We start from the raw sequence: 12709 nt of genomic DNA, 5'->3' as shown, positions 1-12709 counted from the left end.
TCAAATTTGAACGACGTGTTCTATGAAAGAAAGATTATGTGTCTTTGACTTTCAAAAACTGAATAGCAGGATACCCTTTATTCTGTCATGAATATCGCCAAAACTGCACACGTGATCTTCAGCCTCGCGATTTCTTTTCCTTGGCAACGGTTTGTCAACTTCAACCGCAAACCTGCGATACTTGAGCGCGTATCTTTGAGCGCCTTCCTGTGCAGCAGAGGAATCGATATTCAGAGATAAATCGTAAAAGGAAAAGAATGATAATTTGCCTTTTTGTGCAAACCTTAAGCTGTTCTGGTCGATTAATAGCGCGAATTTTGGTACAGTTCTGACTGACGCCGCAATCAACCTGGATTTGATATCCACGCGCACCTACAAGTATAAATCAAACCAGACCCCAACCCTCTTCTCATTATCAAATTACGATATTGCGAGCCATCGAACTCCACATACTGCGCACCTGTCACGATACGTAGAAGAATCGCTACCGAATCGACGATACGATACCCTTCCGCATTTGCGCCAGTTCTCCACCCCGCAAAGTCGACGAACAGAACACATACCCTCCACCCTTCGAGCGACGCGCGCATATAGTAGCACAGAAACAGAAAGCCTGGGAGGCAGGTGAGAGCTTCATGAGCGTCTCCTGCTAGAGTTGGGACTTCCACCGCCACGACTTCGGTCGAGGCTCTTTGCAGAGCATACGGAGGCATACATCTCACACCTCACCTTCCATAGGACAATATGCCTGGCCTGTTAGTCGACAATATGGAATTGCCGGTGCAGGCTGCCCCAGCAGATCCAAAGATCCCGGAATATGGCTTCGCAGTGTCGCATGAGAAGGTCGATCTGGACATTGACTTTGCTACTCAGAGCTTGACTGGGCGCGTCGAGATGACGATCTTGCCACAAACTAGGGACCTTCGGACAATAAGAATCGATGCGCGCCAGTGCTCGATAGCGAGAGGTTCGGTGCTGGTTAACGGTTTCGTGGCGGACTTTGAGTACGAGGACCCATTGAAGGCACTGGAAATCCCCTCCTACTTGGTATGGGGCGCGGAACAGTATGAGCAGCAGCGAGACAGGCTGAAGGATGTAATCGGAGATCAGAGAGCGAATGGAAACCTGGTCATTACGATCCCGAGAGCTGTTCGAGTAGAGGATATCGATCCCTTCTCTGAAAATGCTGCTACGAGAGCCCTGGTCAATGGCAACGGCCCCATTTCTGCTACACCAACCCCCAAGACAGCTACGGAGCAAACTGGTCGCTTCCAGCCTTTGGAGGTTACAATCCAGTTTTCAACGAAGTACTTCCGGGATGGATTGCACTTTGTGGGCCTGAATGAGAGCGATGCTCGATTTCCATATGTCTACACTAGGCATTCTACGGAGCCGGGAACTGCGTCTTCTATATTTCCTTGCATTGATGATCCTGCTATGAGATGCACATGGGACATCACCATCAAGTGTTCACGTATGCTGGGAGATGCTCTCAAGCGAAAGCCAAGGGAGAGAACGGGACGTTTTATCAATGCCCGCCTTAATGGAGTCAAATATGTTGCCGCTACCAATAACGCCAAAGCGGTCGACGAATTCGAAATTACACTTAGCGAGGACGAAAAACTCTTGGAGATGGTAGTCATCTGTTCTGGCGAGATGATGAATGAGACAGTCGATCGTGAAGATAGCTCTAAGAAAGTCATCTCCTTCCAATGCGGAACCGTTGTCGCCCCGCATCACATCGGATTCAGCATTGGTCCTTTCGAGCAAGTTGATTTAGCCGCTGAGTTTCGTGAAGACGAAGACGGCGAGAAGTTGGGACAGGAACAAGCATTAGCAATCTCTGGCTACTGTTTACCCGGACGCTCCAACGAGGTTCGAAATACTTGCGCCCCTGTGGTTCAAGCTCTCGATTGGTTCTCTCTGCAGTACGGGGCTTTTCCCTTCTCACAGTATTCTTTGGTATTTGTCGATGATCAACCCCGAGACACAGAGCACGTCGCTTCTATTTCCTTGTGCAGTGCCAGACTTTTGGTTAGCGAAGAATTCATTGATCCCGAGGTTGAGAGCGTTAGAGCAATTATTCAAGCCCTTGCTACTCAGTGGTTCGGTGTCGGTATCGTGCCGGCTGATAAATGCGATAGCTGGATCACCGTTGGCCTTTCGCACTTCATGGCTGGATTGTTCATGAAGATGCTGTGTGGGAAGAACGATTATTTATTCCGCCAAAAGATCCTCTCGGATCGCCTGGTAGAGCTGGATCTTGATAGGCCCTCTTTATACACCCTTGGCGAGACTCTTCATCTCGGTGATTTTGAATACGAATTTATGGCATTGAAGGCCCCTCTGGTACTGTTTATACTCGATCAACGTATCTTGAAAGCATCTGGGGGTGGCACAGCTGGTCTGACTCGAGTCATCTCCAAGCTTGTTATTGGGGCCAACACTGGGGGAGCTGTGGATAGTGTCCTGGAAACACAATCTTTCCGCAGAGCCGTCGATAAGATCACAAAGTACAGAGGCTTAGAGGCTTTCTGGAATCAGTGGGTCCTCGGCGCTGGCTGCCCCAGATTTACAATTACACAGAAATTCAACAAGAAGCGAGCCTTTGTGGAAATGACAATTACCCAAAAGCAGGATACACTGCCTACCCAGCGCAAGTTGAAGAAAGACAGCTTTATGAGAGAGCTAAAGGAGGAGATTCATGGGATTTACGCGGCTGAGGTCCAGTCACTCTTCACAGGTCCCATGACTATTCGAATTCACGAGGCAGATGGCACGCCTTATGAACATATCGTGGAGATTCTTGAGGGTACAGCAAAGATTGAGATCCCATACAACACAAAGTACAAGCGTCTCAAGCGTAACCGTCATCAAAAGGAGCGAATGAACGCCAAAGCCGATTTTCAAGGTGGGAACGATGCCCTGTACTACTGTCTAGGAGACGTGCTGCAAACCCCTCAGGAAGTGTTGGAATGGGGCTTATTTGATTGGGATGAGGATCTCCAAAAAGATATGGATGCGGAGCATTACGAGTGGATTCGAGTCGACGCAGATTTTGAATGGCTCTGCGAAAAGAATATCAATCTGCCGGCATACATGTATGTGTCTCAGCTCCAGCAAGACCAGAGTGTCGTCGCACAGCAAGACTCGCTGCTTTTTCTGAAGAACCATCCTTCACATTCTCTCGTTGCGACATTTTTAATCAGAACCTTAATGGATACACGATACTACCACGGTATCCGAGTACTAGCTGCGGAATTATTGAAAAATCACGGAGGCCCTGATAATTGGATTGGGATGAAGCACCTTCAGAAGGCATATGAGGAGTTTTCATGCTACCCTGGCACCAAGATGCCTCGATACAACGACTTTGAAGACAAGCAATCGTACTGGGTTGAGTGTGCTATCCCTAGAGCCTTGTCACAAGTTCGAGGACCTAATGGGAAGTGTCCGAAGGAAGCCAGACAGTCTATTCTGGACATGCTTCGCTTCAACGATAATGCGCAGAACGATTTTTCTGATTACCACAAGATTGCCAACTTGTTGTCTTGTCTTGCCGACTCATTGATTCCTCCACAGAATTCTGATGCCCAAAACGAACTGAACTTTGGAGACGATGAAGATGAAGATGACGAGGCTACCCAATTCAAAAAACAGGTGCTCGAGGAGTTGGAGCGTCATCGCCGAATGGATGAATGGTTACAATCTTACCACAATATCCTTACCACCACCGTCTTGGATTGCAAGCGAAAGCTCATGAAGGCTAAGGTCATTCCTGTGGCGCCATTGGACTTTGCACAATATCTCCATGACGGCTCGCTAGACTTGGTGCGAATCAAAGCCTTTGAAGCTCTAGTTGACCTTGGCTTCCTCGCCAACAATTCGGTTGCCAGTTTACTCCTGAACGCCTCCAGCACAGACTTATCGCCGTACGTGCGCGATCATCTCTGGGAGGTATTTAATCTTGGTTTGGCTACCATTGCCTTTGGAGAGGACAAGCCCGTGAAACCTGCCCCGCCTGTAGCCGATGGAGACGGAGGTATGCATATCGACGGTGAACCCGACATGCTTATTGTCCAAGACGCGTCGACGGATTTACGAAAAGCTCATATTGCACGTACTACAAGCATTGAAGGAGCATTGGCTGCTCTCAAAGAGGAGTTGAATGATAATGAATCTCTTCAGAAGGCTTTGTGGAAGGCTGTTACTTCTACGGTAATTGGTGTGTCTGAGCAGCGAGACTTACTTGATATTTGCGGTGTCCTTTACGATGCTGTGGAGTCCATGATTGTGAAGCTGAGAATGCCGCATTATTGGGAGGTTGAGAATCACGGCAAGGCAAGTTTGAAATAATCGATCCTGTTATACATGTGCTAACTAAAGTAGGGCAAATTGGTTTTTAAGGAAATCCAAAAGATCCGAACGAAGCCTAGAATCATCCTCAATGTTAAGGGACCTAAGCCCGTGGTACTGGGAGCACCAGCAGCACAACCACCACTTAAACTGAGCTTCACAGCCAGCGGAGCTAGACCTTCTAATGTTGCTGTTGTTCCAATCATGCCACCGCCGCCACCACCCAAACGTCCGGCCCCAGAGAGAACGCCAAATTCAGACCCCCCAGCCAAAAAGATCAAGTCTGGACCCGCCGAAGGCACAGCAAAGCTGAAGAAGATCGTCAAACTTAAGGTCTCTCCTCAGCGACTTGGTGCCATTCTAAGAAAACCCCCATTTCCGAAACTTTGTTCCGCTGCACAAAGTTCTCCAGCACCCAGACCCTCACCCGCACCCAGTCCCGCGCCGTCATCCACCATATCCGTTTCACCTGCAACATCCACTTCGGCAGGCAAAGCGCCTGCCAAAGTCCGTCATCCTCTTCCAGACTCGACTGCTTCTAGTCGCAAACCTCTCCCTGCGTCAGCCAGTGGTGGTCGAAAACCTCTTCCCGATACAGCCTCAGCTTCTGGTGGTCGCAAGCCCCTACCCGACTCTTTACCGAAAGCCAGCAGCACTCCTCCACCTCTGGCACGGGCACCAAGCGCGCCCCTCAAACTGAAGCTCAACTTTAAGAAGCACTCGGCCCCACCCTCATAATAATTCAACATTTCTCTTTTCTTCTTCACATATGTAATTTTTGGCATTAGCGAAAACGGCGCAACACGGAAAATACCACAGCATAGCGAGCGATGGACAGAATGATATTTCTGGCGTTGGTGGTTTCATTGGTTTTGGTTGTAGATAGATTGTACAGAGTAGGGTGGACTGATGGCGTTGGGGTTGACGATCCTCTCCCTGGAAAAAGCTCGCGGGAAATATATTTCGGAATCGGTACACAAGGGTTCTCTGGTTCATGTCTTACATGGATGAGATCGCAAGCTAACAGTCTCGTGTCTAGACGGCGTGGTCGTAGTGAGCCGTTGGTAGAGGGCATAGACCATAATCGATGGATCTTCATGGAACTCCTGACTGAATTTATTGTGGTGCGATGAAGTGATATGGTGCTCGTCCATTCGTGATCGCGCGGTTATCCCTCTCCAACCCAAGTCGCAATTTGTTTGCATGCTCCCTTTATCCCCTAGAATTCCCTCCCCCACCAACTAATCCCAATCTTTCCTCTCGACTTTTCACCTGCTGCTTCGCCCTATCCCCCGGCAACGACCTCAACTCATCACCTGGATCGCGTAGATTTTGGTTCTGTCTTTGTGCGTGCGCTTGTGCCTGAGCCTGAGCCTGCGCCTGTTGTTCACGCAAAAGTGCTTCGCGGGCGCGCGCGTCTTCATAGATTGCTACGTCTTCGGTGGTGAGGGTTATAGCTGTGGGTTTTCGGCGGAGCATTTTCGTAGATGAGTGAATCAGATAGTTTGTATGTGAGTTTCTGTTGGAGGAGTATTGGATTGACGTGGCGGATATAGTATGTGGAGGTATTTGGTTTTGGAATTGGGTTTGGGAAAAGTAAATAAGAGGGGGAGGTGGTGGAGGGTTACCTTAGGTACCTAGGTACCTTACCTAGGGTGTCGATCATTGATTCCTGGATAGCGAGGCACACATAATTTCTCGACCTCCTGTACCTAGGTAAATTTTGAAGAACAGAGCTTCCGTTTCTAAGCTTCAAGCGTCATCAACACAGGACAAAATGTACAAATGGCATGTTCATTCGGCCATTGGTCGTGGGAGACCTGTTGCCAATGATATTTCACGGGTTGCGGACGGGATTGCTGCGTCTTTGAGACAATTTTCAATCTCGTTGTCGAGGAGTGCTGAGGATGGAAATGGTTCGTTCCCTTGTACTCTGCGTGGCCAGCTGGCTTGCTATATTATCATCATGATTACAAGCTGACATTATCTATAGCCAACAATAGACCCGCACCATCACGCTCCCAACGGTCAACAGAAGCTTTCAACGAAGCCCGTTCCCTGGCCCCAAAACCATCCCGCGGCATCGACGCACGGTCTCTGGCCGCCAAACCACCACAAAGCTTCACCATCCATCGTGTAGATCCTCATACCTCATCACCTGGATACCAGGGCCGGGGTGGCAGTGGTGGTTCTCGTGGGTTTCCTGGGCGCGGAGGACGCGGCGGAGCACTGGGCGGACGCGGTGGGAGAGGAGGGAGAGGACGAGGGCGTGTATCGAGGGGAAGGGGCAGGGGAGGCGCTGTTAAGAAACCGCGGGATCGGGCAGGTCAGGATATCCTGACCGTGCCATTGAACGATGAGGAGAAGGCGTATCTCTACAACTCCGAGTGTGGATTCCGTGCTCCCTATAACCCTACAACGACATCAGAGTCTCTAGACAGACAAGGAGCTGCTGTTATTGCGAGTCCAAAGGGTGTCAATGAGACGTTGATGTATAAGATGCAAGTTGCTACGCGTGTTGGGCCAGCTTTTGAACATGCTGGGAAGCATTTGCATAATATGACTGCTGGGAATGGAGTTGCTATGTTTGAAAATCCGGAACAGAAGGCTATTGCGAAGAAGTGGAAAGGTAGTAAAAGCCAAATTGGGTCGCTGCCGGAGCAGGATAAGACCAAGATCTTGAATACGTGGGTTGGGGGACAATATCAAGCGCCTGTAGCTCAGAAAGCTGGCGTATTGGGGCAGGTTGAGACATTTTTGAGGAGGAACGCGACGTATCTCCCTGAAGATGCGAGGAAGTTGGAGGCAAAGTTGAGCACACTGCTACCGACAGCTGCGCCAGTACGACCTCAAGCAGGCAAAGCAAAGACAGCTGCGTGATGAAGGAGAGCTGTATTATATGGAACTTTTGGGTGTGGATATAATTGTACAAAAATGTCATATCAATAAATACAAGAACTCATGACTGGGCCATAGTCTTTCTTGCCGTATCAACAGTCTTCTTGATATCCGCCGTGGCCTTCTCTACAATCTTCTCCATCTCCTTTTGAGCTTTCTTTAGATCATCTGGCCTGGCTGCCTTCTTTAACTCCATACCCCTCAGCCGTTTATGCTGTACACTTCTGGCAGTCTGTACACCGGCCTTAGCAGTCTCTCCAGTCTTACTAGCATCTGCTAATGCCTGATCTCTCGACTCTTTTGTAGGAGGAGGAATACGGATATTCAGCTGTGTAGACGAGTTCTGCGGATCAATCTGTGGTTGGAGATTGATATTCTTTGCGGCCTGGATCGCAGACATAACGGGATGAAGATGCTATACCTCATCAGTAATCGCTCTCCATTTGTTAATCTTAACCAAGATTCGAAAGGGAGAAACAGAACTCACTTCCTTCTCTCCAACTAGCACCATAAGCATCCTCCCCCCATTCGGCAGCACGTTTGCCAAATCCCCCAACCTCTCCGTCTTCTTACTCTCCTTGCTCAAGCTCACCCTCAGATTATCAAGCACCTCAGGATTAAACCTGCCCCCAGTCCTTAGCTTGGATAAATCTGCCTCGAGCTTCTTTAAAGCCTTCTCAATCCCGGAGTTCAACTCGCTGAAGTCGAAGGGGTCTTCGATGACCTGGTTCACGGACGCGGCTTCTTCGAGCTCGCGGTCGGCTTTGCTTTTCTTCTTAGCCAAAAGTAAGTGAGACTGGGAGAAGGTGCGTGTGCCATTGAGTGCTGGCTTTGAAGTTCGGAGGAAAGGTTGGCGGATGGTGGTGGTTGTTCGGAGGCTAGAAGAGTATTAATTGGAGCTCAATGGCTGGATTTTCGAGTACATACATAATCGGAGCTTCCGATTTGATAGCTGTTTTAGAAATGAGTTGTTTGAGCGCATTGGCTCGTATAGAAAATGGAGGAGGCATGATCGATTGATCTGTTTGTATGCTCGAAGCTCTCTTCCACAAAACATGAAGCTACGCACCACCAATTTTGACGAGGCTACCTCAGCCTTTCCACTCGTCGCCACTTCACAAACAGCACCGCGCCCATTTCCAAACATTGTACCTACTTTTTATACAAATAATCTACATATCCATGTCTCAACAAACCCCATTCCCCTTCCTCGCCCTACCCCCCGAACTCCGCACCAAAATCCTTCTTCACACCCTGAACCACCCCATGCCTATTCCCCTCTCTTCCCCCTCCGCCACCTACCCACACGCCCTCCTCCTGGTGTCCTCCCAAATACACACCGAAGCCCTATCCCTCTATTTCACCAGCAACACATTTACCCTAACGCTGCACCGACACAATGACGATGCCCTATCGCCATTCCTGTGCTCACCGCATAGGTTTCTTGTTCGGAGCTTGCGGGTTGTAATACAGAGATGGGGCGCAAACGATTATTTTGTCAAGACGTTTGGCCCGGTGCTTGAGGATATGATACTTAGAGGGGGTTTAAGGAGGCTGTTGGTTGGGATTAGGGAGATGGATGCTAGGGCGCTCGAGAGGGTTGGGCTGGGAATAGAGAGGGAGAATTGGAATGTGCTTAGGACGTTACTGAGGGATCCGGATTTGGATGATGGGAAGTTGATGAGTATGGGCAGGGGAGAGGGAGGGTTTAATAATTGTGATTGGTGGTGGAAGGATGTTAGTTGGCTAATTAGGGAGTGAAGGGCGTGAAGGAGATAACCGCGGTTGCGGATGAAGGTATTCTAGTATCAAAATAATGTCCCAGACGGGGTGGGAGATTTTAAAGAGGTTTAGCGGATTAGGCCTACACCTTCGCAGTGACATAATAAAGAGCGGCAGTTTATTATCATTGCCTTTTAATGTCCCACGCCACCTGGCACATTATTTGAACGGGTGCTGTTTTTCTGTCAAGCATCTCGAGCAGGAGATAAGGAGCATTTTGAAAGATTCAGAAGCACAAGCATCACGAGACAAATATGATTTTTTAATTTTGGTTCAATTTGATTAACATTCCCTCTTCCTATTCTACAAGCGCGCTTCATGCCCGTAAAAAAAGGAAGGAATATCATCCTAAATAGGAGTAGCCATATCAGGAAAACAATCGCAAATGACTTTTATCATGAACCCAGAGTGTGAAAAGAGCAGATGGGCCAATCCATGCCTTGAAAAAAACACGCATTTATATCCCCTTTGCTCCGTGTGCTGCTTCGGTGTGGTAGATTGTAGGTTGGGTAGTTCAACGAGTGGACATACTACGGAAGGTTAGAATTTGTAATTCAGACACGACACAACGGGGAATCTCGGGGAATCTTACGCTTTTGTCACGACGCGCTTTAATGCAAGCTCCTTCTTCTTCAGGTCATCTGAGGTCGAATCCTCAATCTCGAGTTGACCCATGGCATCACTGAGTGCGGACTCAATCTTGTCCTTAGTTCCACGCTTGAGTTTGAGGGACATGGTGGGGTCGGAAACGATCTCCTCAACTCTTGAGATGTAGGCCTCAAGCTGTTGTCTAGACTCAAACTTCTTGCTGAAAGCCTCATCGCTGTTCTTGAACTTCTCCGCATCGTTGATCATGCTCTCGATCTCGCCGGAAGAGAGCTTACCGACAGAGTTGGAGATGGTAATGTTGGCACTGCGTCCTGAGGTCTTCTCAGTAGCAGTGACCTTAAGGATACCGTTGACATCAACCTCGAAAACAACCTCGAGCACCGCATCTCCGGCGCGCATTGGTGGTATAGGTGCAAGAGTGAACTCTCCGAGAGAGGTGTTGTCCTCGCAGTTCACGCGCTCACCCTGGAAAACGGGGAACTGAACAGTCTGCTGGTTGTCGGCTGGTTAGGTATAGTGTTAGCATGTTGAAAAGTACTTTTGGGGGAGTTGGGGAGTCAAGATATCATACCAACGGTGGTGAAAGTTCTGATGATGATGTTAGCTGATGTTCGATACTGATGATGCTCATAAGAATCATGGTGACAGTAGTAAAATGACAACAATAGCAAAATAATGAACAGAAACAGAAATAGCAAGTTGAGTTGATCGGTAGTACTGAGGGGGAGGAGGGGGACTGGTTCGTCCTCACTGAGGAAGGAACGACAGGCATCATCAACGTCATGAGGGTCGACTTGACCTCAATGTAAGAGGAAAGAGCGACCTCAGCATTGGAAGTCGAAAGTACTTTTCAACAACAATCAAAACATCAAAACACCAAGAACAAAAAGACAAAACACAAATCAAAAGTATCACGTGCCTTTTCTTGATAGTAGGCACAGTATTTCCTCCTGTAGCACGGAGAAGTCAGTTATTTTCTTGTAAGAGAAAGATGGAAATGAGAGACCCAGGCTAACTTACGGGGAACGACAGGCGCGAAGATATTACCCTCCATGGCAACACCGAGGGAAAGAGGAACGACATCCAAAAGCAGGAGATCAGCGGTATCGGCAGAGGTAGCCTTTCCTGAGAGGATACCGGCTTGAACAGCAGCACCATATGCAACAGCCTCATCAGGGTTGATGCTCTTCTCAAGCTTCTTGCCATCAAAGAAATCACTCAGAAGCTTTTGTATCCGTGGGATACGGGTAGATCCACCAACAAGAACAATCTCATCAACCTTGCTCTTGTCAATGTTGGCATCCTTCAAAACCTGAGCAACCGGGTCCAATGTGCCGTTGAAAGCCTTGGAGTTAAGATCCTCAAATCTAGCACGGGTAATTTGGGCATTGAAATCCTCTCCATCGAAGAGGGAGTCGATCTCAACAGTGGTTTGAGCACCGTTGGAGAGAGTTCTCTTCGCACGCTCGCAAGCAGTTCGAAGACGTCTAAGCGCACGTGGGTCGCCAGACAGATCCTTCTTGGTCTTGCGCTGGAACTCCTTCTTGAAGTGATCAAGAAGGTTGGTATCGAAATCTTGACCTCCCAAATGGGTGTCACCAGCAGTAGCCTTGACGGTGAAGACACCACCCTGAATGTTCAAAAGAGACACATCGAAAGTTCCACCACCGAGATCATAGATCAAGACGTTACGCTCCTTGTTGGACTTTCCGGCACCGAGACCATAGGCGATAGCGGCGGCGGTAGGCTCGTTGATGATACGGAGGACATTGAGACCGGAGATGGCACCAGCATCCTTAGTAGCTTGACGCTGGTTGTCGTTGAAGTAGGCAGGGACAGTGATAACGGCCTTCGAGACCTTCTTGCCCAACTTGACTTCGGCGATCTCCTTCATCTAAAAGTGCTCAAGAGTCAGCGGTATGGTCTATCTAGGTTATGCAGGGCTGTGTACCTTGTTCAAAACCATAGCAGACACCTCTTGAGGCGAGAAGACCTTGGCCTCACCAAGGTAATCGACCTCTACCATGGGGCTTCCTTCTTGGTCAATGACCTTGAATGGCCACGACTCGATGTCCTTCTTGACTGTGGGGTCGTCGAATCTTCGGCCGATCAATCGCCTGCAGCCTTGAATTAGTAGCTATACCTGGAGGTCATAGAATGGAGATGAAGAGTCAGAAACGTACTTGATATCGAAGATGGTGTTCTTTGGGTTCATAGCAGCCTGGTTCTTGGCCGATTCACCGATCAAACGCTCCTTGTCGGTGAAGGAAACGAAGGAGGGAGTGGTGAAGCTACCCTGCTCATTGGCAATGATTTCCACATTGGTTCCCTCATAATTGGCAACTGTTTAGATCAGTACTTGTCTACGGTGTTGTGGAGAGCTTTCCATAGGCATTGGGCGATAAACGTACCGCAGGAGTAGGTGGTGCCTAGGATCAAGCAGAAAAGTTAGCAACGCAACTCCATCTCAGGCCTCGCAATGGTGGATGGAAAAGTCACATACCAAGATCAATACCGATCGCACCGTCGTAAACCTCGTCTGCCATATTGTACAGGTTTTGGGATTGTCTGTTTTGATTGAAGGAGAGGAGGAGCAGGAGGAGGGATGTCAAGTTTCGCGGGGGGAAGACCGAGCAGTTGATTTTCTATCAGTCGTGTGAATTTTTTCTGGGCCTAAAAAGCACTAAATTTTTAAGAACTTTATTCCGCCCGCCATAATTAGCGACCACGTGATAGTTGATAGGAAGAGCGAAAAGCGGCACCAGACTTCAACTAATGCTACGTGGATTATAATATGAAATAGCCACCGGTACGCTAAGCTAGGACATTCTCTTGTCAGCGAATAAGAAGCTAGTAAGGCTGTCTATAAAGCTGTAAAGGTAGTAGAAATTCATACGTATCTACACAAAGAAGCCTATCGGTGGATAGGTAGGAAAATCGGCATCAATTTATAATGTATCAGGCAGCGTGGGACATTAGAAGTTATATGGGCAAGGCCGTAAGACACTATGGTAGTTAATGAATGGCGCTCTCGATTGCAAACTACTACTTTCTCACTACGACC

At 48.6% G+C, this 12709-nt stretch overlaps 6 protein-coding genes across 6 annotated transcripts; 3 read left to right on the top strand and 3 right to left on the bottom strand.

Annotated features, from left to right (window-relative positions):
* Positions 1–744: 744 nt before the first annotated feature.
* Positions 745–5094, top strand: taf2 (Transcription initiation factor TFIID subunit; the record flags this gene model as incomplete). The annotated part of the gene is made up of 2 exons (XM_031146290.1): positions 745–4323; positions 4390–5094. 2 exons carry the CDS (start codon positions 745–747, stop codon positions 5092–5094), a joined length of 4284 nt encoding a protein of 1427 aa, XP_031008763.1.
* A 474-nt stretch (positions 5095–5568) lies between these two features.
* On the bottom strand, positions 5569–5835 carry LHYA1_G001305 (uncharacterized protein; the record flags this gene model as incomplete). Its single annotated transcript, XM_031146289.1, has 2 exons — positions 5569–5672; positions 5748–5835. The coding sequence occupies 2 exons, from the start codon at positions 5833–5835 to the stop codon at positions 5569–5571; spliced, it is 192 nt and encodes a 63-aa protein (XP_031008762.1).
* Positions 5836–6133: 298 nt separating this feature from the next.
* On the top strand, positions 6134–7236 carry LHYA1_G001304 (uncharacterized protein; the record flags this gene model as incomplete). Its single annotated transcript, XM_031146288.1, has 2 exons — positions 6134–6272; positions 6350–7236. 2 exons carry the CDS (start codon positions 6134–6136, stop codon positions 7234–7236), a joined length of 1026 nt encoding a protein of 341 aa, XP_031008761.1.
* A 79-nt stretch (positions 7237–7315) lies between these two features.
* frr (Ribosome-recycling factor) lies at positions 7316–8264 on the bottom strand (the record flags this gene model as incomplete). Its single annotated transcript, XM_031146287.1, has 3 exons — positions 7316–7669; positions 7742–8132; positions 8182–8264. The coding sequence occupies 3 exons, from the start codon at positions 8262–8264 to the stop codon at positions 7316–7318; spliced, it is 828 nt and encodes a 275-aa protein (XP_031008768.1).
* A 172-nt stretch (positions 8265–8436) lies between these two features.
* On the top strand, positions 8437–9015 carry LHYA1_G001302 (uncharacterized protein; the record flags this gene model as incomplete). The annotated part of the gene is made up of 2 exons (XM_031146286.1): positions 8437–8991; positions 9013–9015. 2 exons carry the CDS (start codon positions 8437–8439, stop codon positions 9013–9015), a joined length of 558 nt encoding a protein of 185 aa, XP_031008767.1.
* Positions 9016–9624: 609 nt separating this feature from the next.
* On the bottom strand, positions 9625–12290 carry SSB1 (Ribosome-associated molecular chaperone SSB1; the record flags this gene model as incomplete). The annotated part of the gene is made up of 8 exons (XM_031146285.1): positions 9625–10148; positions 10217–10249; positions 10561–10595; positions 10662–11539; positions 11597–11762; positions 11829–11988; positions 12057–12074; positions 12149–12290. Coding segments are annotated over 8 exons (1956 nt in total), but the record flags the coding sequence as incomplete, so codon positions are not given.
* Between the last annotated feature and the right edge of the window lie 419 nt (positions 12291–12709).

This window comes from Lachnellula hyalina (genome assembly GCF_007821495.1).
Source record: "Lachnellula hyalina strain CBS 185.66 chromosome Unknown contig00012, whole genome shotgun sequence".
Lineage (NCBI taxonomy): Eukaryota > Fungi > Ascomycota > Leotiomycetes > Helotiales > Lachnaceae > Lachnellula > Lachnellula hyalina.
This window is presented reverse-complemented; position numbering and strand designations above follow the sequence as displayed.